Source organism: Harmonia axyridis, chromosome 2 (genome assembly GCF_914767665.1).
Source record: "Harmonia axyridis chromosome 2, icHarAxyr1.1, whole genome shotgun sequence".
NCBI classification, from domain to species: domain Eukaryota; kingdom Metazoa; phylum Arthropoda; class Insecta; order Coleoptera; family Coccinellidae; genus Harmonia; species Harmonia axyridis.
In genome coordinates, this window is record NC_059502.1 from 63,680,428 (window position 1) to 63,703,551 (window position 23,124).

The window sequence follows — 23,124 nt, forward strand, 5'->3', positions numbered from 1 at the left end:
CGGATTCATTCAGGGTAAGCAATGTAAATTTTTTGATTAATATCAATACTCCAGAAATTTTTTGACGGCTCTCCAGATGATGAAGTATTATTTTCGATTGGCAATATTGAATTCGCTTAACGTACATCTCAGAAATCATAATACAGAATAATAAACAAGCTATCTCTCTTCAAAAACTCATAACTCTCTTGTGAATTTCCTCTAGCTAGGGTGGAAATTTTTTATTCCATTCTAAATTTCAGATGAATCTGAAAATAAATCAAATAATTTGACAACTTTGTGTCTAATCCTTCACAATAATATATCTGTATGATATATTCAGTTTATTTTTGTCTTGGAATATATTCCAATTCTAAAAATGACAAATTTAATAATCAACCAAAAGAAAAATTCAAAATGACTAAAATTGTACAAATTGAGTAAACGGTTAATAAATTGAACAACTAAATTAACATAAAGACAGACGTACGTTTCGGAATTTTTGTATTTAATAATACAATTTTTCCTCATCAGTGCCTTACAGTTCAACGGAATTATTAAATTTACAAACTTACCACGTGTATATCTAACCTCAACAAAATTGCAAGTAAGAAACCACTAACTAAACGTAACGGTTGCTTTTGTGAGGATTCACAGAACAAGCCATTACTTAAGGTAGTCATAGATTTCTTCATTGTTATTCTTTTGAAATACATATACACATCGACATTTACAATTGAATAAACAATTTCAGAAATTCTAAATTTATCAATTGGTTGATACTGACTCTCTAATCAATAAATGATTACATCAAATTATAAAAGTTTAATGAGTCTTCTTGATGAAGGATATTTAATATAAATCAAATAATTTGACAACTTTGTGTCTAATCCTTCACAATAATATATCTGTATGATATATTCAGTTTATTTTTGTCTTGGAATATATTCCAATTCTAAAAATGACAAATTTAATAATCAACCAAAAGAAAAATTCAAAATGACTAAAATTGTACAAATTGAGTAAACGGTTAATAAATTGAACAACTAAATTAACATAAAGACAGACGTACGTTTCGGAATTTTTGTATTTAATAATACAATTTTTCCTCATCAGTGCCTTACAGTTCAACGGAATTATTAAATTTACAAACTTACCACGTGTATATCTAACCTCAACAAAATTGCAAGTAAGAAACCACTAACTAAACGTAACGGTTGCTTTTGTGAGGATTCACAGAACAAGCCATTACTTAAGGTAGTCATAGATTTCTTCATTGTTATTCTTTTGAAATACATATACACATCGACATTTACAATTGAATAAACAATTTCAGAAATTCTAAATTTATCAATTGGTTGATACTGACTTCAAAAGAATAACAATGAAGAAATCTATGACTACCTTAAGTAATGGCTTGTTCTGTGAATCCTCACAAAAGCAACCGTTACGTTTAGTTAGTGGTTTCTTACTTGCAATTTTGTTGAGGTTAGATATACACGTGGTAAGTTTGTAAATTTAATAATTCCGTTGAACTGTAAGGCACTGATGAGGAAAAATTGTATTATTAAATACAAAAATTCCGAAACGTACGTCTGTCTTTATGTTAATTTAGTTGTTCAATTTATTAACCGTTTACTCAATTTGTACAATTTTAGTCATTTTGAATTTTTCTTTTGGTTGATTATTAAATTTGTCATTTTTAGAATTGGAATATATTCCAAGACAAAAATAAACTGAATATATCATACAGATATATTATTGTGAAGGATTAGACACAAAGTTGTCAAATTATTTGATTTATATTAAATATCCTTCATCAAGAAGACTCATTAAACTTTTATAATTTGATGTAATCATTTATTGATTAGAGAGTCAGTATCAACCAATTGATAAATTTAGAATTTCTGAAATTGTTTATTCAATTGTAAATGTCGATGTGTATATGTATTTCAAAAGAATAACAATGAAGAAATCTATGACTACCTTAAGTAATGGCTTGTTCTGTGAATCCTCACAAAAGCAACCGTTACGTTTAGTTAGTGGTTTCTTACTTGCAATTTTGTTGAGGTTAGATATACACGTGGTAAGTTTGTAAATTTAATAATTCCGTTGAACTGTAAGGCACTGATGAGGAAAAATTGTATTATTAAATACAAAAATTCCGAAACGTACGTCTGTCTTTATGTTAATTTAGTTGTTCAATTTATTAACCGTTTACTCAATTTGTACAATTTTAGTCATTTTGAATTTTTCTTTTGGTTGATTATTAAATTTGTCATTTTTAGAATTGGAATATATTCCAAGACAAAAATAAACTGAATATATCATACAGATATATTATTGTGAAGGATTAGACACAAAGTTGTCAAATTATTTGATTTATATTAAATATCCTTCATCAAGAAGACTCATTAAACTTTTATAATTTTAGAATCTGAAAATGTATCTAGCTCTGTGCATTTTAATCTACACTGTGTCCGTGAAGTATGGAAGAAATTCATTTTAAGCTAAAAAGACCATTTTAAGAAATAATCCTGAAACACGTCTATTTTTGATTTTAATTTACCGTATTTTGAAATAATAATCTAATATAAAGGATGAATTACTTTCGAGTAATGACGTCGCCGGAACAACAGATCTGGCGAACAAACTAAATTGAAATTGAAATATCTTCTAAGTAAGGTAGAACTGACAAACTCATAATCGTAATCAAAATGAAAGAAAGGAAATGAGCAATGTTTGGAATAATTTTATGCTTTCAGTTCCCTACTTTTTTTCCCTATTATACTGGGACCTTGTTCGAAGAACTGGTTGTGTCCTTACAGTGCATCCCATTTTGGGTGAGACAGCCAGGTTTCTCGCTTGTTATTTAAGATAGAGCCTTGCGGTTTTCACGTTCCTGTCCTACTTTTTCGTGAAACTCAAGTTGGTCTAATCAGATTTTGCATAACTGTTTCCGTTCAAGAGATACAGGGTGATTTTGGAAATTGATACTTTTCGGACCCCTCCTTTATCTCCGAAGTTAGTAGAAATAATACTGAGGTAAAAACCACGTCTGAATCAGAATTCTGCGTAGAATCCAGTGGCGTACTCAATTTTTTTTTCGGGGTATGGTTTTGAAGATTCAACACAAACCTATATTTTTTTTAATGGAACACCCTATATATTATTACTTCGTTGGATTCGAATTTTTTTTTCCTTCAAAATGATGTATGATACTATGTAGGTAGGACGTTCAGAAATATAAAAAAACACTAAAACATCAAATAATGATGGTTTTTTTGTTAATGGGTCATGAATTTCCCAAGTTTCAATAAGAGGATTATTACTTTTGATTTTTAAAAAGTAGTAGCTCATTGATGATACAAACATTCTTGTTGTTATAATGACTACTATGCATTTGGCAGCATTGCTTTATCAAGCAAGCATTGGGAAGAAAAACCAATCTGATCTAGCTGTCATATAAGAAAAGAATCAATAATGATAATAATTATTATTATTATTATTGATTCTTTTTTTATATGGGAAATCCATTGCCCATTAACAAAAACACCATCATTATTTGATGTTTTATTGTTTTTTTATATTTCTGAACATCCTACCTACATAGTTTCATACATCATTTTGAAGGAAAAAAAAATACGAATCCAACGAAGTAATAATATATAGGGTGTTTCATTAAAAAAAATATAGGTTTGTGTTGAATCTTCAAAACCATACCCCGAAAAAAAAATTGAGTACGCCACTGGATTCTACGCAGAATTCTGATTCAGACGTGGTTTTTACCTCAGTATTATTTCTACTAACTTCGGAGATAAAGGAGGGGTCCGAAAAGTATCAATGTCCAAAATCACCCTGTATCTCTTGAACGGAAACAGTTATGCAAAATCTGATTAGACCAACTTGAGTTTCACGAAAAAGTAGGACAGGAACGTGAAAACCGCAAGGCTCTAGATAGAGCCTTGCCTTGTTATTTAAGATTAAATAACAAGCGAGAAACCTGGCTGTCTCACCCAAAATGGGATGCACTGTACAGGGTGGGCAAATAAGCGAGGTAAGCGGCTATATCTCAGGATCCACTCATCGTAGAGACTTGCGGTAAAAATTTTTACCACTAAAGTAAACAAAAGAAAACACTGGAAATTGTTTTGAAGTTCATACCTCCACCGCTAGGGGGCGTAATAGCTGTCGTCGAGTAGAAAAATGAATTTTACTCGAAAAATTTTCATATTAGGTTGGAAAAAAAATATCATCAATGTAAACCTTGGAAAATTCTCTATCTGTTTGAATTGTCACTTTCGATTTTGCGACATCGAATAAGGGTGGGGGAAAGATAGAAATCTGACTGATTGAAATGTCTGTAACTTCAGTTTGGCTCAAAATTTTTCAGCAAATTAGATCTTATTTGAGAGACAACATCTTGTTGATTAAGGAAAAAATATACTCATGATGAATTTGATTCAGCTGCTTCCGATAGGGAGCGCTAAGTCAGGAGTTCATTGTTTTGTTAATTTTCTCTGAAATTTCAAATGTAATAATAGGATTTTCTTAACAGAAACCAAAATTTCATTGAATTCGCATGAAAAAACCTGAAGGTCGCAAAGCGATCATATCAGGCGTTCTGAAGTTATGGCCCAAAGAAGATATTCTTCAACTGATGCACTGCGAAGAACCAAATTGAGTCTTCAAGTTCTAACAGAAACAGAAATCCCATCAAATTTGTATGAAAAAACCAAAAGGTCGCAAAGCGATAGCTTCAGGCGTTCTGGAGTTATGGCCGAAAGAAGACACAATTTAGTTTTTCAGTGCATCAGTTGAAGAATATATTTTTTCGTCCATAACTCCAGAACCCCTGAGGCTATCGCTTTGCGACCTTTTGGTTTTTTCATACAAATTTGATGGGGTTTTTGTTTCTGTTAGAACTTGAAGACTCAATTTGGTTTTTCGCAGTGCATCAGTTGAAGAATATCTTCTTTCGGCCATAACTTCAGAACGCCTGAAATTATCGCTTTGCGACCTTGAGGTTTTTTCATGCAAATTCAATGAAATTTTTGTTTCTGTTAAAAAAATCCTATCATTACATTTGAAATTTCAGAGAAAAATGAAGAAAACAATGAACTTCTTACTAAGCGCTCCCTATCGGAAGCAGCTGAATCAAATTCATCATGAGTATATTTTTTCCTCAATCAACAAGATGTTGTCTCTCAAATAAGATCTAATTTGCTCAAAAATGTTGAGCCAAACTGAAGTTACAGACATTTCAATCAGTCAGATTTCTATCTTTCCCCCACCCTTATTCGATGTCGCAAAATCGAAAGTGACAATTCAAACAGATAGAGAATTTTCCAAGGTTTACATTGATGATATTTTTTTTCCAACTTAATATGAAAATTTTTCGAGTAAAATGCATTTTTCTACTCGACGATAGCTATTACGCCCCCTAGCGGTAGAGGTATGAAGTCCAAAATAATTTCCAGTGTTTTCTTTTGTTTACTTTAGTGCTAAAATTTTTAACCGCAAGTCTCTACGATGTGTGGTTCCTGAGATATAGCCGCTTACCTCGCTTATTTGCCCACCCTGTACATGCATTTTTACTGTGTCCCATCCTCACTTTAGGCAGAACACTGCAAATTGGCTGAACGGTTCATCGAAATGTTTTTTTCCTGTTCAGGGTCTGATGGCTTGAACATCTCAGCTCAATAAGGAAGTAGGAAATGAAAACTTACACTACTACAGTGAGAACTAGCCATGTAGTAAAATCGCAGAACAATCAAAACTCTCAATGAAAACTCACACGAGATTTTTCCCTAAACACCAACATTGGTTGTTCGATTTTTCTATAAAAATTTTTGATCCACATGAGTCTTCCAGCTACGGGTGGCATAAGCTTGGGTAACATTGGCGTTTGTCTTTCTTCGTTATAGATATCCCTCAAGTTACCCAATTCATCTTGAAACATGATCATCGCTTCCAAGTATCTCTCTTCGAGATGTAAGCAGGGCAAGTTGAGTTTCTCAAATCTGAAATCAAGATTCTACTCTGAACTGGGAGTTCCAAAATGGTCGTCACGGTGAGATGACTACTTTTCCTCACGTCCCATTTTGTAGCTCCAAAGTTTGAAAAAGTCTTAATAAGAATAATCCTCGGAATAATCTAAAAACGTTTGTGAAGTTTAAGTTGTTAAAATAGTTTGTGATTTTTGAGATTTTTTAGGGTAGACCCAACTCCACTCACCAATTTGATCCTAACCACATGGCCAAGCTGCCAGGTCATTAAGAGAATAAAGAGAGAGAGAAATGAACTGCACGCCTCTGGATATTGAGACGCTGATGGCGTACCGGGTTTCTCACCATAATTTGACCCCCCCTTTAACTTTGTTACTAAAAGAGGTACAAAAAAATGTTTTCCACAAAAGTTTCACAAAATCGACTAATGTTTTTTAAAATGATTTCACAAAACGAAATATATACAGAGTGGGCCACATCAACTTCATTTTTTTCAAATGGAACACCCTGTAATTTTTATATATTTGACTAGTTCTTTTTCCCCTGATTTCAAATATATAACATATGTTTGGCCTATCTCTCTCATTCTGAGTACCACAGAGTTTCAAATTTTAAGAACCACCTAGCATGCTCAGTAATCAGTTTTCAAGTGGTAGGCTGCGATAACTCAAAATGCTCTTTTTTGAGTTATCTCGTTGGCAACGAAATGACATATAGTCAAATTGCCAACTAGATAACTCAAAAAAGATCATTTTGAGTTATCGCAGCCTACCACTTGAAAACTGCCAGCTTGCATGCCAGGTGGTTCTTAAAATTTGAAACTCTGTGGTACTCAGAATAAGAGAGATAGGCCAAACATATGTTATATATTCGAAATCAGGGAAAAAAGAGCTAGTCAAATATAGAAAAATATACAGGGTGTTCCATTTGAAAAAATGAAGTTGCTATCAATATGTGGCCCACTTTGTATATATTTCGTTTTGTGAAATAATTTAAAAAAACACTGGTCAATTTCGTGAAACTTTTGTAGAAAACATTTTTTTGTACCTCTTTTAGTAACAAAGTTAAAGGGGGGGTCGAATTATGGTGAAAAACCCGGTACATAGACTGACTTGAAGTTCAGATGCGCGTATAAGAAACAGTGTATGTTTCAGTGTATGACAGTTTCTTTCAAGAAAAAGGTATTTTCGACGTCCAGTTGAAAGATCTAGAAGAATGGGACATCGAGCCAGGATTCGCATTCATTCTCATTTACGTTATTACTTTGAAATTGAGAGTGTTATTTACCTTTTCAGTAGTCTTAGAACGTTATCAACATCCTGCATCTTTGAGAGGGAGATGCCAACAAACTCCTCCAATAGCCATTCAGTATCTGCAACTTTCTGCTTGTATTCTGCATAGTCTTCGTCGAACTCTGGTAATCTGTGATTGAGTACATCATATTTCATACGGGATATGGTATTGAAGAACTCCTTGAACTTTATTGCATACTCATCGATACCATCAATTCTGCTACTTTCTAAGATGGAATATGTGGACGTTGTAGTCAAAACATCTGTAATCTGAAGTTTGAAATAAATAGAGATGATATAATAACACAATTTTGTCAACAAAGCTTATATTCGGAGTTTATATTTTTGGAAGTGTTGCAGGATAGTAACTGTGATTCAAAGAACAAGTATACTCAGTATACTCCGATACAAAGTGTCAATGAAATGAGATAGGTAAAGTTATCAAATTACTGAGTATCTCAAGGTTTCTACTCAGATATTAAATTCCAATCACCTCTTCTATTCTCTTCTTGAAAGCTTCGAGTTTTCCAAAAACATACATTTCCGAACATCCGAATGTTTTTTCACCCGCCTCCTCCATTTCTTCTTGAATATGGGTGTAGCATTGGTAGTACTTCAAGTATAGGTCCAAACAATGCTGAAAAAACGATGAATAAAAATTCACAAAGGTAAATTCAATTTCTTTGCAGAAGTAGTTGAGAACTAATTGAGAGAGAAAGGTAGAGAGAGAGAGAGAGAGAGAGAGAAAGAGAGAGAGAGAATGAGGGACCAAGTGAATGCATTTTTAACTTTGAACTACTATCTCTTTTGCAGTTAGGCCTTTCACTGCTCCATCTCAGTGGTATTCATTTCTGGTGGAGTAATTAGCTTTGCCCTAGCAGGTGACACTATGCCATTAAAAAAATAACTACTAATTATGTAGGCTTGGTTAATCGATCGTCTAGAGGTATGATTTGATTACCTGGCCTTTCGTCTTATTCTCCGTGACTTTGTTGGATTTGTAATAATGAAATTCTTTTGAATTATTTACATCTATTTACGAAGCCACAATTATACAGTGAAAACTCAGTATTGAGAAGATCCCAATAACGTCCTAATAACAAGTTTCTCACTACTATACGGTATACGGTACTGAATTTCGTCTTTAACTCTCGTTTAATTGATTACTCGAAACGTCTTCGTCGTACTTCAAGTTTTCGGTCGTCTCGTCTTTAACTTGTTCGCGACTCGTCTTAATCTAGTCCGCGAACCGTCTTTTCGTCTTACGTCTTAAGTTGACCGACCGAACTTGTCTCGTCTTTGATTTGAGTTAAACTGTACCGTCTGTACACGTCTTTGGTTTAATCTTAACTGTGCTCTCTGTCGATTGGAACTACCCTGTCTCGAATATCCCTTCCTTTCGTTTTGGCCACACCCTTAGGGGAAAGTACCTACCATCTCCTAGTCCAATGAAATCTTTTGCCGTAACGCCCCCAAAGATCTTCGCGGATTCCTGGGAATCGAATATTCTAGAAGGACTAGGGCCTGAGAAAACATATGTAGCATGACCGTATTGTCTTCGAACCTTATCAACCCCCCAATAAATCTCTTAAGTTTTACCACCGTCCTGACACATTTCTTCGACACCCCGAAGAATAACACATCCTTTGTGCATTATGTACAATAACCATTCGTTCCCTGTAAACTCATTGAATTTGTCATGCCCTTGGCACTTGAAGAGACTAAGCATCCGGTTGACCATCTCAATTATTTACAGGGAACAATAGACTGGATCCTACAATTATACAATCTCTTTGCCAGTCAATATTTGCCTCAACAACTGACAAACCCTAGAGCATTCACTGTTTTTTCTGGATTGTACACAGCACGACTTGCAGTCTCTGCAGATAGAATTTTGAGACGTCTCCCCAAACCAAGCATGCGAATGGTGGACTTGTGGAGAAGAAGCTTGTTGGAAAGAAACATTTTGCTGCTTTTGCAAGGTAGAAGTTGCAACGATGCCGCTGTTGTCTTTCCCTTCGCCACAACTGATGTGACGTGTTGTTTCCTAATAAGGTTCTTGTCAAGTTTCATTTGTCTCTTGGTCTCGTTTTTCCATTCGATCCTCCTACCGAACATTGCGACTTGTCATTGGGGATCTATTCTCTTCCGGCTGAAGAGAACAGATTCGCTCTTCTCAGGGTTCACTTCAATTTTCCATCAAGCGAACCCTAATTGAAGTTTCGAGATTACTTCTTGTAGGTACTTCGTTGCCATTTTGGGACGATACAAACTGAAGAAAATGGCGGTATTTCAAAATGTAAAATAGAGGCATGCGTTCCATAAGGCTATCTCCAAGAATTTTGGATTTATTTTGCCTTCAATTTTAATTCCACAAATTTCTACATGATCCGGAATGTGGCCTTGAGTTTTTCAGTTTCTGCCTTTTCAGGGAATTTATTTCTATTGAGTTCATATTTCCCAATATGAAAAATTTGAGATAAGTGGTAAGAATCGACTGAATATTTCACATTAGGGTGATATTTATGAGCTATCTTCATGTTGCATTTCATATAGGTCTTACCGGTCGATGTCTCAAAGAATATAAAAGATCAATCCTTCAAAAAATGTCAACAACTGCTTTTAGAATCACTTTTAACAACTTGATAGATTTTAATGCAACAAAAATTTTACACAAGATGATAAAGTTAAACATCAAAACCTCCTAGGGTTTTTCGAAATATCTTCTATTCCTTCAAACAAAACTAAGTCAATAATGGTCTTCCACTCACCCTGATTTTAGTCAAAATCGTTTGTTTTGGTTGGTTCCAAACGGTCTTCTTCCCATTACAATTCAAGTAACTCCTACAGACTATCACAAGCTGATTGGATATCTTGGTGAGAATGGCTGTCACGTTCGACATCTTATTGAAATATCTCGACGTTGTGAAGATCATCCGGACAGCGTAGAGGAGTGAAGGTATATGGCTTGGTATCTGCAAGGGGTCGCATCGGTAGAGAGGTTCGCAGAACGTATCGAAGGAGTACAAGTATCTGACGTTGTCGGTACATTGATTGCGGACATCGAGCACTTGGTTGCAGTGTTTCTTCCAACTCTGAAAGATTGATACAATAGAAATAATGAACGGTAATGTGTTCCATTCATATAAAATAGTGATAGAAATAACAGAAATCTTGGATTGTTGAACGCCAGTTGTCCTATTGGTATAGTACTCGAAGAGACTGCTGTCTTTCAATCCATCATTCGAAGGTGCGATACCTATATTTCTGCTAGTCTAATAATCGTTTTCTTTATAAGATGTCAAAGGTGTATAAATGAGTCAGCTGCTGAATGGAGAATCTCTTATACAACAACAATCCACAAAAAAGTAGACAAGAGCAGATAATAATCGTGGTATGTCCTTTTCGAACACCTCGAGCAGAGTTTATGGAAAGATCCTGAAAATCGAATAGACGAAGAATATAGTGAAATAGAGGCAGAAGAATAGGCTGGATTCAACGGTGGATCATCTATTCACAATCACTCATTTCATTGACAAGAAACTGTCTTTCAATCAGGAAATAATATGTACATGTAGGATCCAGTTATTGTTCCCTGTAAATAATTGAGATGGTCAACCGGATGCTTAGAGACCTATTAGTTTCTTCAAGTGTCGAGGGCCTGACAGTTCCAATGAATTTACAGGGAACGAATTGTTATTGTACATATAATGTAAAAAGGATGTGTTATTCTTCGAGGTGTCGAAGATATGTCATGGAGTTGTAAATCTTCAAGAGATTTATTGGGGGGTTGTGAAAGTTTGAAGACAATACGGTCGTACCAGATGTGTCACATCTGTGTATCAGGTTCTAGTCCTTCGAGAATATTCGATTTCCAGGAATCCGCGAAGATCTTTGTGGGCAGTACGGCAAAGCTCTTATTGGACTAGGGGATGGTACTTTCCCTAAGGGTGTGATCAAGCCAAAAGAAGGGAGGTCGATATTCGAGACAGGGTAAGTTCCAATCGGCGGAGAGATAGTTCAAGTAAAGTCGAAGACGGGTAAAGTTCAAGGCAAGTCTAAGACGAGTCAAGTTCGGTCGGTCAACTTAAGACGTAAGACAAAAAGACGGTTCGCAGACTAGATTAAGACGAGTCGCGAACGAGTTAAAGACGAGACGACCGAAACTAGAATTAACGACAAAGACGTGATATTCGAAGACGCTTCGAGTAATTAACACTCGAATAAAAGACGAAATTCAGTACCGTAGTGGGAAACTTGTAGTTAAGATCTTCTCAATACTGAGTTTGTACTGTATAATTGTGGCTTTGTAAATAGATGTAATTAATTCAAAAGAGGAAGACCGCAACGGAGATGGTTAGACGACATTAAGGCTCGAGCGGGGAATGGATGGCATCGGGTGGCACAGAACAGATCGGAGTGGAGTCATTTGAAGGAGGCCTACGTCCAGGACTGGATGAAGAATGGCTGAGGAAGAAGAAGATGAAGAATTCAAAAGAGTTTAATTATTACAAATCCAACAAAGTCACGGAGAAAAAGACGAAAGGCCAGGTAATCGAATCATACCTTTAGACGATCGATTAACCAAGCCTACATACATTTGCTCCTTGTCGATCTTAGAAAAGCATATGACAGTGTACCTCTGGCTGAACTGTGGGAGACCCTGCAAGAATGTAACATCAATGTGGAAATAATCACGGCTATCAAATCGCTGTACCTGAAGATGTGAGGTCATATAACAAGTCCCAGGTTCTCGAACTATGGCAAAACCGCTCGTCCCAACAACGAACAAAGCTCCATGAATGCGAAGAAACGGTCAATCGATCCCAATTCAAACCACTCAAACGTAAGCAGCAAGTGAGTTTGAGAAGACTACGCTTAAGTCACATAGCCAGTACCCACAAACGCCGCTTAGAGGGACATGAACCTCCATTATGCACCTCTTGCACCTCACGATAAAACATATCCTCATAGACTTTAGATTTGATGAAAAAAGAAGAGCTGCAGCACTGGGCGATAACCTAAAAGCTGTATTGGATCTGAACCCTACTAGCTCAAGGCGATTGTTTAAATATTTAAATGATGTTGATTTCTTTATGGTACGAGGTGATAATGACCCAGAAGTCGAACCACCTCAAATGCATGACATTATTTCATAAATAAAAAAAAATCGCTGTATGAGAACTATGAAGCAGAGTTAAATTTGGAAACAAGCTCACCGATGGCTCATATTATATGAATTGAAATGGGACAGTTTCTTCATACAGGCTGTTAACTATCTTTCTTACCAGATGTTGTTAATGTCATTATTTGGGATGAATATTTTCCGAATACTACATTCTTTGCGGGTTGGGTAGGTATGCTGTTTGGGATTTACCAAAAGAACGGTTCTATTAGATTTGTTCTTGTTTAAAAACAAATTTTATCTTGGAAACACCCTGCAGTTTGTTATATTTTTAGATTGATAAAAATGAGCTGTTTCCAATCATGTTTGGCACTTGTGGTCTAGCAGACAGAATATAAAAGAAATTATTTCTCATTTTCATACATTTTTATTAATCTAAAAATGTAACAAACTACAGGGTGTTACATTCAAACCAATTGCAGCTAGACAAAAGTTATTTTGATAATATTGTTTATTTAACTAATAAAGTATGTTACGCGTTACTTTAAGAGCACAGACAAAACTATTGTATTTTTGTCCACCCTCTACCAAATGGAATCAACATGTGATACATTTTTGGATTCAGCTCAACTAGAGTAATCGGAAAATTGAGACAAAATGGGGGTGTTCCATAAAAAAAAATGACGGTGACGGTGTATGAATTACCTTAAGGATAACACTGCCGGTTAACTTCAGGAAATTTACCAATCTGTTGCAAGTGTCACTAGATATGAAATTCACGATGCTACTGAAGCGAGCTAGTTGATTTCTCCAATATTCGACCTCTTCTAATGGTCCCACGAATTCATCTTCTTTCCTCAGTTGCTCATATTGGACGAGGGTCTGGAGAAAAATTATTTCGTCATGAAAAAAAAAAACGAATTCAACTCCTATAAGCTTCAGTTAGTTCCATTGATAAGTTTCTAAAGATAATAATTTTAATCAGATTATAGCAGAAAATTTACCCTCTCTATTTTCTTATTCCAGATTCGTACTGCACATTCTACTTTCCGGATCAGTTCTCTGTTGAGTCGATTGCTATCCTCAGAGTTTTCACGTAGAATCGATTGAATCTCTTCCTCCTCATCGAAAATTATAACACTCTCAATATCAACTTTTGTTTCTGAAAAGTACAAAAATTAATATAGGATCCAGTTATTGTTCCCTGTAAATAATTGAGATGGTCAACAGGATGCTTGGAGACCTATTAGTTTCTTCAAGTGTCGAGGGCATGACAGTTTCAATGAATTTACAGGGAACGAATTGCTTTTGTATATAACTTAGAAAGAAAGTGTTAATTCTTCGAGATGTCGAAGACATGTCGGGTCGATTACTCGATTGTAAATCTTAGGAGATTCACTGGGGTTAGGAAAGATCGAAGACAAGACGGTTGTACCAAATGTGTCACATCTGTGTATCAGGTTCTAGTCCTTCGAGAATATTCGATTTCCAGGAATCCGCGAAGAGCTTTGTGGACGGGACGGCATAACTCTTATTGGACTAGGGGATGGTACTTTCCCTAAGGGTGTGGTCAAGCCGGAAGGAGGGAAGGTTATTCAGAGTGGACGGGGTAAGTTGCGGTCAGGGACGAAGTAAGTTCGAGTCGAGAGTCAGTTCAAATTAAGTCGAAGACGGGTAAAGTTCAAGTTCGGTCTAAGTCGAAGTAAGAGTAAGTTCAGTCGGTTGAAACTTAAGACGTAAGACGAAAAGACGGTTCGCGGATTAGATTAAGACGAGTCGCGAACAAGTTAGAGACGAGACTACTGAAAACTTGAAGTACGACGAAGACGTGGTAATCGAAGACGTTCCGAGTAATTAACATTCGAGCTAAAGACGAAATTCAGTACCGTAGTGAGAAACTTGTTATTAGGACGTTATTAGGATCTCCTCAATAATGAGTTTGTACTGTATAATTGTGGCTTTGTAAATAGATGTAAATAATTCAAAGGTGTTTAATTATTACAAATCCAACAAAGTCACGGAGAAAAAGACGAAAGGCCAGGTAATCGAATCATACCTCTAGACGATCGATCAACCAAGCCTACATTAATATAATTTTATTGGAAATTTTCGTGAGTTAGATATAGTAAACGCTCGCTGGACAAAAGGCACTTCACTCTACTGTAAAGGTACGTTTTCCTAGAACAGTTTCTGTCGACCGCCGCGTTTCGACTACTTTATCTAACCAATCGCAATTCTAGCAATCGAGTAGTTCCGCCCAGCTACGGGATGGCTAAAATTGCGATTGGATAGATTATCAAAACGTTGCGGTCGACGGAAACTGTCCGAGGAAAAAGTGCTTCAACTCTTCGGTGGTTGATTCAATCATATCGTTTCTTTCATTAGAAACTGAAATATAATTTTAGGAAAATAGTGAAATTAGAGTAGTTAGAAGGAAATATTCCAGCAATAGTTATATGAAGAAATGAACTTATAGCTTATCAAGTGACTTACTCTTCATAAAATTAACGAACTGGCGATATTGTCTCTCAAATGATGCCTGCTTTGTCTTCCCGGATTTTGTTTTCGAAAGTTCCGTCCATTCCTTGCTGGAGTTCATCAACAACGGTTTCGTCAATAGATTGTCCATCAAATAATAATTCATGGCAACAACATTTCCATTGTCATTCATATTGTCTAATTGAATAAAATTAATAACCTAGAAAAAATAAACTTATCAGTAGACAAAAAAAATAAATTCAAATGTATACATCACTTCAGTTACACAATAAGCAAAGCTTGTATTTCATACACTCCGACCAACAAGATGAATAGACAAATATTCGCTACATTGAAGAATAATTCAATCCAAAACGTTATAATCTACTAACTGATAAAGAAACTGCAACACCCAGAAAGAGCTGTTTAAATTTTTTTTGGTGGAACGTAGATTGTATGACAAGGAGTCGCTGAAACTCCTCCAAGAGCATCAGATCGCCTCTGAGCCATGGATACCAAACTGGAAATTTTTGCCCTTTTTATTGACTGTGACAGGGAGTTGGACTACTTCAATGATAACACCGCCTCCCGTAGACCAATAAATCTACCTCTTTCAAATTCACTTAACTGGCGATGAATTCCACGTACACGTCTTCTAGGCATTTGGATCTCCTCGAACAACTGGTTTGTTGTAAAATTTGAAATACTTGCACTTATTAAAGTGATAAATATTGTTTATATGAAAAAACATTCACGATTTTTTTCTCCAAATTCAATAATTTTCTCCTTGCTATCTATGTTTTACCAACAAAAAAATTTAAATTTGAACATTTTGATAGCTTCCTCAACTTCCAATATATTTCTGCGTCATTATCAGCAAGTATTTTGACTTTGTATTAATGTAAACTGATACTTACCTCTCCAATATTCTTAATCGTAACAGCTACATCTAAAGTTTTATAAACAGCAACACCCATTTCGGCGATCCGCAACTTATCAACATCACCTATTTGAATTTTCTTATGAACTACTTCTGATGAATGCATGGCTTCCTGATGCATCTGGGAAGCTGTGAAATTTCATGGAATACTTGTAATTGGGCTTGCGTAATTGATCGACTATTAATTAATTAATTTTTTCGACAATTGACTCGATTGGTTGTCGCTTTTAGAGATAAGAGTCAAAATACAATTTTTATTCAGTTTTGAGAATGAGATGAAACCCGAAACATGCATGTCAACAAGATTTTATATAGTTAATTAATAAATTGTGAAACGTATAGTCAAGGCTTTTTATTTATTTTCTTTTATCATTATTTGTCAACAATTTTTGCGAGTTGGCTTTTTTTAAGCCAATAAATTGGGTCTCTGCCTCGGGTGGTAGTTGATCGATTTGTCGATGTAGATTGTAGATTAATTACATTCCGAATCAAGCCTGATACAATTTAAAAGTAAGAAAAAGCATACCATTCATTTTTATCAGATAGTGTTGTAGATAAAAAACTACACCCATAGTGCCACCTTTATCAAGAAAGGTCTCCATGGTATTCATGGATTCTGATGTATTTGCAACAGCATCGATGACATCTTCTACTTTAGCATTTAAAAACAACGCCACCAATTCACAGATATGTCGATGATGAACATCAATGCTGGATAGGCGATCTGCTTTTTCGTCTCTTTCCCTAGCCTATAGAAAAAAAAACTGGTTTCAGGTCACTAATAAAAGGTACAGGGTGTTTCACGTGAGCGAGTCACAGGATTTTGTGGCTTATTCTTTCAGCAATATTGAAAAAATATGAAAGTATTTTTCACGGGCTAACCAAATATGTTATTGGAAAAATTATCGAACGTGCATGGAAAGTTATGGAGGAAAAACCGTTTTTTCAACTGATCTTTTTTGGGAATTAGATTGTTTCTCAAAATAAAAAGTTCTAAAGACAATTTCTCAGCAATTGTTTCTTCAATTGAATTTCTGGTTTTCTAGAAAACAGGAATTTTTTTTCTGCAGTGAAATATTCACAAAACGTTCACTAGAATAAATTCAAATATTTGAAAATAACCAGAATCTGTCATAATTACAGTGACCACAGTGGCGACAAGTGTGGCATTTTCGATTGGTTGAGCCTAAATATGGCGGCTTTTTGTTTACATTCTCCATATACCTGAATTTTGGGATTTATTCAAAATGTAAGGCAATTTTATTTAGTCACTGTAGTATTCTTCCGTGAAATAAATTTGTTCCATATACAATTAAATATGCTTCCACGACCATGGCCGAACCGAATATTCACGGTTCCAAGGTCATGCTCAATATTTGGTGGGACCAGCTCGGAGGAAGCAAAATTGAACGCCTATGTACTTATATCAAAAAGAAAAACAAATGCTGTGCGAAGAAGTGAGAGGCATCTGAGGTAGGTACTTTAAACAGTTTCTGTGAATTTTTGTTACTTTCAATAAATATTTCCTTTTGTTCAAGAGTAAACACATTGAGAGCTTCGAATGAAAATTCCGATTTTATATTTTCGCTTCTATTATAATCGAGAATGAAAACTTCAGGAATTGCAATCAAATAATTATAGAACCATAGCACACATGGATATATTTTCCTAATATGGAATCTGAATATCTTCATGATTTTGAATGGAATAGTTTGAAATAAATATATAAAACTACCACTATATTTATATATTCGAATTCACAATCGATTGAGCATTCAGAAAATATGAAAAAGTATATTATGAAGTCAATTTTGCAAGAAAAAATTTCTAACTAAGAGTAATGACCAAATTTTGGAAAATTCCACGGACCACTTTTCCAATGAATTATGAACTGAACGAATTCCAAATCAAAATCAAATCTAAATGGATACCTTATAGGTAAGTAATATTTATCGCGCAAAAGTGTTTCATTCAAGATGTTTTCCTACGAGTAATTTTACTTTAAAGAAATGCCATTTTTCAACTTCGACACCCTGTATCTTGAAAACTAGTCATAGGATTGTGTTGGACCAATAGACTTTCTTGTTTAGGATTTCATATTCCACAACATACGAAAAATTCAGAAAGCCAGGTCCTTTATGACTAATGAAAATTCATTCCAAATATAGTAAATCAAGCCCATTACCAATTTTTCTTTCATCGATTCTTGAGCAGCGACTAAAGTAGAACTCTTCTTTTTACCAGCAGCAGTAATTTCCCTAGCAACATCCATCAGCATACTGAGTTCGTCCCTCGTACTTTCCATCTGTAAAGAATACAAAAACATTGTCAATCTATCGATGAAGTTGTGGCACGATTTCAGATTATCTTCAGATCTACCTTGTGACTTAATTTTATGCACCAATATATGGTTTAAGATAACTTTAATTCTTTCAACCTTGACAATTACAAGTTTCAATTAAATCAACTCTGTGTGGTTTCCTAAGCGATGAAATAACTTCAGATCAGTTTACTGAGATTGCAGATTACTGCATGCACTTCAATTTTGTTGTTTCAGGTGGATAGACAGAATACGGTTTTAGTGTTCAAGTGTTACTACCAGCGGATATTTATTGTTGTGAGTTTTTTTCTGTTCTTTGAGTGTTTAATTTTATTGGTTCATTGTGAGTATATCCATCGTAAGTGAAATACTTCAGATGAATTTGCATTTACGAAAGAATTTCAAATGGATTACATAACAAACATATGTTTTTAATATTTTCATTTCTTCCCTTAGTAAAGTTCATTAACATATTTACAATAATAATTGAGTTTTTGACAATATGTTCCAATACCAAAAAAATATATAATTGATGTATTCAAAGACAGCTAACTAACCAATATAAATTCTTAATGTATTCAAAATAATTAAATTTGTGAATTCGATTGATACCAGTATTCTCAACTGATTACACAAGAATATCTTGTACCTATTACTTCGTCTTTTAATGAGTAAATTTTGCACATATTATGTTTTCTGAGAATTATGCGGTTGAGAACATGTGGAAACACTGGAGGTAAGAATGTTCTCTTGATTATTCATAGCATATGGTACATGAATTGTATTTGAGAAAATTAACTTTTCTTTCTCTGCTGTTGTTTCACTAGAATATAGAACTGGATAGAAAAATATATATTGCGCATTATATGTTTATACGGCGTGCCACGAAGCTAACGTAACTCGTCAATAATTCTTGTACGAAGAATTATTAAGATAAATCCTCGCACCCGTCGATTTTTAATTTAAAAAGCAATTTATCCTGTGCTTTTTTGATTTTGATATTTCACTACGCCCGCACCTTTATACTTAATTTTTTCAAATGGGAATATATGGATTGTGACACATCAAATGAAAGGTAATTTGATTACCAACTCAACGGTGTGAATGAAAGGGAAATTGGTTGCGCCGTTTTTTTTTTATTGAAACATCAGAAAATAATCAATTGGGTATGGTATCGCTTTTTGAAATCGATAAGTTTCTTATTCAAGGATATGATATAATTTTAATGTATTAAATATTCGACTTGAGCACCATTGACTGCTTGACAAACAGTACTCTTAAAATGGCCTCACAGAAAATAGTCGAGAGGGTTCAAATCTGGAGATCGGGGTGGCCATTTAACTGATTCTCTCCTACCAATCCATTTCTCAGGAAATGTGCCATCAAGATACATCCTCACTTCAATTCCGTAATGCGGAAGAGCTCCATCTTGTTGGAACCAAATTTAAAATCCATGGATTCGTGGATTTCCCTCAATAATAATTGTTAAAAGAATAAAGGTCTGCTTGCCGTTGATGCCTAATCACAAATCGCAAATTATTTTCAAATTTTTCAATAAAAAACGGCACAACCAATTTTACTCTTTGCTACATCGCTGAATAGGTAATCAAATCACCTTACATTTTTTGATGTATTATAATCCATATATTCCTATTTGAAAAAATTTATTTGAAATATCGATGGGTGTGAGGAATTTCCTTAATAATTCTTCGTACAAGAATTATTGACGAGTTACGTTACTTTTTCGGCACGCTGTATAAAAACCCTCTGCATAAGACTTGTTATCTAAGTGTCGATACCCATGACTGATATAAAAAAGTTCGATAAACAATTTCAATACGTATATGGTACTTTTACTTCTATTCTTGTAGACGTTTTCCACCTCACCTTAAAGGATGATGCTGGGTGCATACTGGGTATGCTTTCTTATTGTATACAGTGTGGTCCAACGAAACCTTAACATCTCGATTTTACGGCTTCAAAATGAAAATGTGGAAAATCGCTCGGACCCATCAATTTCTGATTCGAGGGGGAACAACCTTTCCACTCTTCGCATTGTCGTAAGTGCAACCCCCTAATGTAGGCGAGTAAAACCCCCTTGATTTTGAACAGGAATGAAGGGTGTTGCGCGATACCCCATTTTGAAAATCTTATCGAGTACAATCTGATCCTGAGAATTTCCATCGATAACGAAATGACATCAGATAAAATAGTGGAAGAGTACTTACTACTAAATACCGTTGGAATGTATCAGATAATAATAGAAGAGCATAGACAATATTTGATTATACACCAATTCACGAGACGTAGTTAGCGAAACATCACGAGAGCGCAGCTCGATTGGTGTTTCCAGAACTACGTCAAATGAAGAGGTTCGTATAATCCAAATATCTAACGGGTGTTTTTTTTCGAGGTATATAACTTTAAGTTGGCATTACTGTTCAAGATGACGACCGATTTAACAGCTGTCAAGTGATTTATTCTGAGTTTGGTTTGGTAATGCATCACGAATAGACTCACGCCTGGACAACGCTTGCAAATAGTGCAATTTTATTTCGAAAATAATGGTTCTGTGCGGAATACGTATCGCACACTAGGTCCATTTTATTTTGTTTAGCGATGAAGCGCACTTCTGGTTGAATGGCTACGTCAACAAACAAAACTGCTTCGTTTGGAGTGAAGCTAATCCTCAAGTGTATGTCGAAACACCAATATATCCAGAAAAATTGACTGTTTGGTGCGCTTTATGGGCTGGTGGAATTTTTGGTCTGTACTCCTTCAAAAACTATGATGGCTAGAACTTTACAGTCAATGATGATCGGTATAGAGCAATGATTACTAATTTTTGGATTTCTGAATTGAACAACCATGATGTCCAGGAGCTGTGGTTCCAACAAGACGGCGCAACATGTCACACAGCTCGTGCCACAATCGATTTATTGAAAGACACGTTTGGTGACCGCCTAATTCCACGTTTTGGACCTGTGAATTGACCTCCAAGATCTTGTGTTTCAACACCGCTAGACTACTTTCTGTGGGGCTATGTAAAGTCATTGGTCTATGGGGATAAGCCACAAACCCTTTACCATTTGGAAGACAACATTCGCCGTGTTATTGCCGATATACGGCCACAAATGTTGGAAAAAGTCATCGAAAATTGGACGTCCAGATTGGACTACATCCGAGCTAGCCGTGGCGGTCATATGCCAGAAATCATATTTAAAATGTAATGCCACAAGATTATCTTGCAGATAAATAAAATTCATGTCGATCGAATAATCCATCGTTGTTTTATTGCAATTTAAAGTTCTATAGCTCTAAAAAAAACACCCTTTATATTGTATATGCTCGAGTTGGTATTCGTTACGATTATATAACGAATAACTTCAATAACTATAAGCAAAGTACTGTATTTGATAATTTAATGACATTGCCTCTGAGCTTGTCTTTTAATATTTTGGAGAACATCCAAGAATAAATCAAATAATTTGACAACTTTGTGTCTAATCCTTCACAATAATATATCTGTATGACATATTCAGTTTATTTTTGTCTTGGAATATATTCCAATTCTAAAAATGACAAATTTAATAATCAACCAAAAGAAAAATTCAAAATGACTAAAACTGTACAAATTGAGTAAACGGTTAATAAATTGAACAAACTAAATTAAATTTAGTTGTTCAATTTATTAACCGTTTACTCAATTTGTACAATTTTAGTCATTTTGAATTTTTCTTTTGGTTGATTATTAAATTTGTCATTTTTAGAATTGGAATATATTCCAAGACAAAAATAAACTGAATATATCATACAGATATATTATTGTGAAGGATTAGACACAAAGTTGTCAAATTATTTGATTTATATTAAATATCCTTCATCAAGAAGACTCATTAAACTTTTATAACATCCAAGAATGTTACTATGGAAATGATCCCAATATGGTAGGAGGCGAAACACCTAAACAATAATACCACGTCCTCAAAGGTATATCCACTTATCAATACGCTGTAATTATGGGAAATTTACGGATTCTAATAGTTCATAAAAACATCAGTTATATGTATAATCGTGATGAATTTTACATTGCCTCTTCCATTATTTTCGCTGTTACTTCATTATCGATAGATATTTTGAAGCGAAATTTTATGGTCAGATAGTACTAGATACGATATTCAAAATTAGTTAACGCAGCGCCCCTCATCTCTCTTCAAAATCAAGGGGTTTTACTCACTCCCTATAGGGGGTTGAAGTTCCGGGGATAAAAAAACAGAAAAGTTTTTTCCTCTCGAATCAAAAATTGGGGGTCTCAGCGATTTTCCAGATTTTTAATTCAAAGTCGGCAAATCGAGGTGTTGAGTTTTCGGTAGACCACACTGTATAGTTGCACTGCACTCTTAAATGTGTAGCTGAAAGTGAAGTATTGGAATGATGATTTCGGTGCTAAATTGATTCGCTAAGTAGAAGCTGTTAAGTTTTGATCCTGAAAACAAAAAAATCAGGACTTAGATCCATATACAGCCCCCTTATGGGTAAATATATTTTCTGGAATCGCTCAAGATGAATACCTACTTTATCGTCGAAACTTCAGAACCCGAAATAAGCTTATATAGTATTTTAATTTTTTCTTAACCATTTAATCGAGCTCTATCGAATTTTTATATGAATTTTGGACGATGAATATGAACATGAAGACAATCAACTGAAATTCAGAACACGTATTGAATACATTTTCACACATATGGAAAGTTCTTCTATATTTATAGTTCTGTAGCAGTTTGTATGTTTTTAAAAGTTATTCTTTTCTCTTTGTCAGTTCACCTGCTCAGTTACTACCTAACGGTCAACGAAGTTCTTGCTGTTTTCTTCTTAGGGCTAGTTTTTTCACATGCGAATAAATAAATTTATTCCTCTTGCACCATATGCGCTATACTATAGGAATAAATTTATTGATTGGCATGTGAAAAAACCGGCCCTTG

At 34.8% G+C, this 23,124-nt stretch overlaps 1 protein-coding gene across 3 annotated transcripts in view; it reads right to left on the reverse strand.

Annotated features, from left to right (window-relative positions):
- Positions 1 to 18,321, reverse strand: part of LOC123673800 (dynein axonemal heavy chain 8-like) — an 80,857-nt gene extending 62,536 nt beyond the window's left edge. For all 3 annotated transcript variants that reach the window (XM_045608481.1, XM_045608482.1, XM_045608483.1), the window contains exons 1-11: positions 18,202 to 18,321; positions 18,008 to 18,127; positions 16,349 to 16,571; positions 15,800 to 15,951; positions 14,898 to 15,102; positions 13,409 to 13,566; positions 13,110 to 13,286; positions 10,051 to 10,374; positions 7,773 to 7,916; positions 7,275 to 7,549; positions 5,777 to 6,002 (exon numbers count right to left, since the gene is read on the reverse strand). In XM_045608481.1, the coding sequence (XP_045464437.1) occupies positions 5,777 to 6,002; positions 7,275 to 7,549; positions 7,773 to 7,916; positions 10,051 to 10,374; positions 13,110 to 13,286; positions 13,409 to 13,566; positions 14,898 to 15,102; positions 15,800 to 15,951; positions 16,349 to 16,571; positions 18,008 to 18,127 (2,004 nt within the window). In that variant the 5' untranslated portion in view covers positions 18,202 to 18,321. The remainder of the gene's footprint in view (positions 1 to 5,776; positions 6,003 to 7,274; positions 7,550 to 7,772; positions 7,917 to 10,050; positions 10,375 to 13,109; positions 13,287 to 13,408; positions 13,567 to 14,897; positions 15,103 to 15,799; positions 15,952 to 16,348; positions 16,572 to 18,007; positions 18,128 to 18,201) is intronic.
- Between the last annotated feature and the right edge of the window lie 4,803 nt (positions 18,322 to 23,124).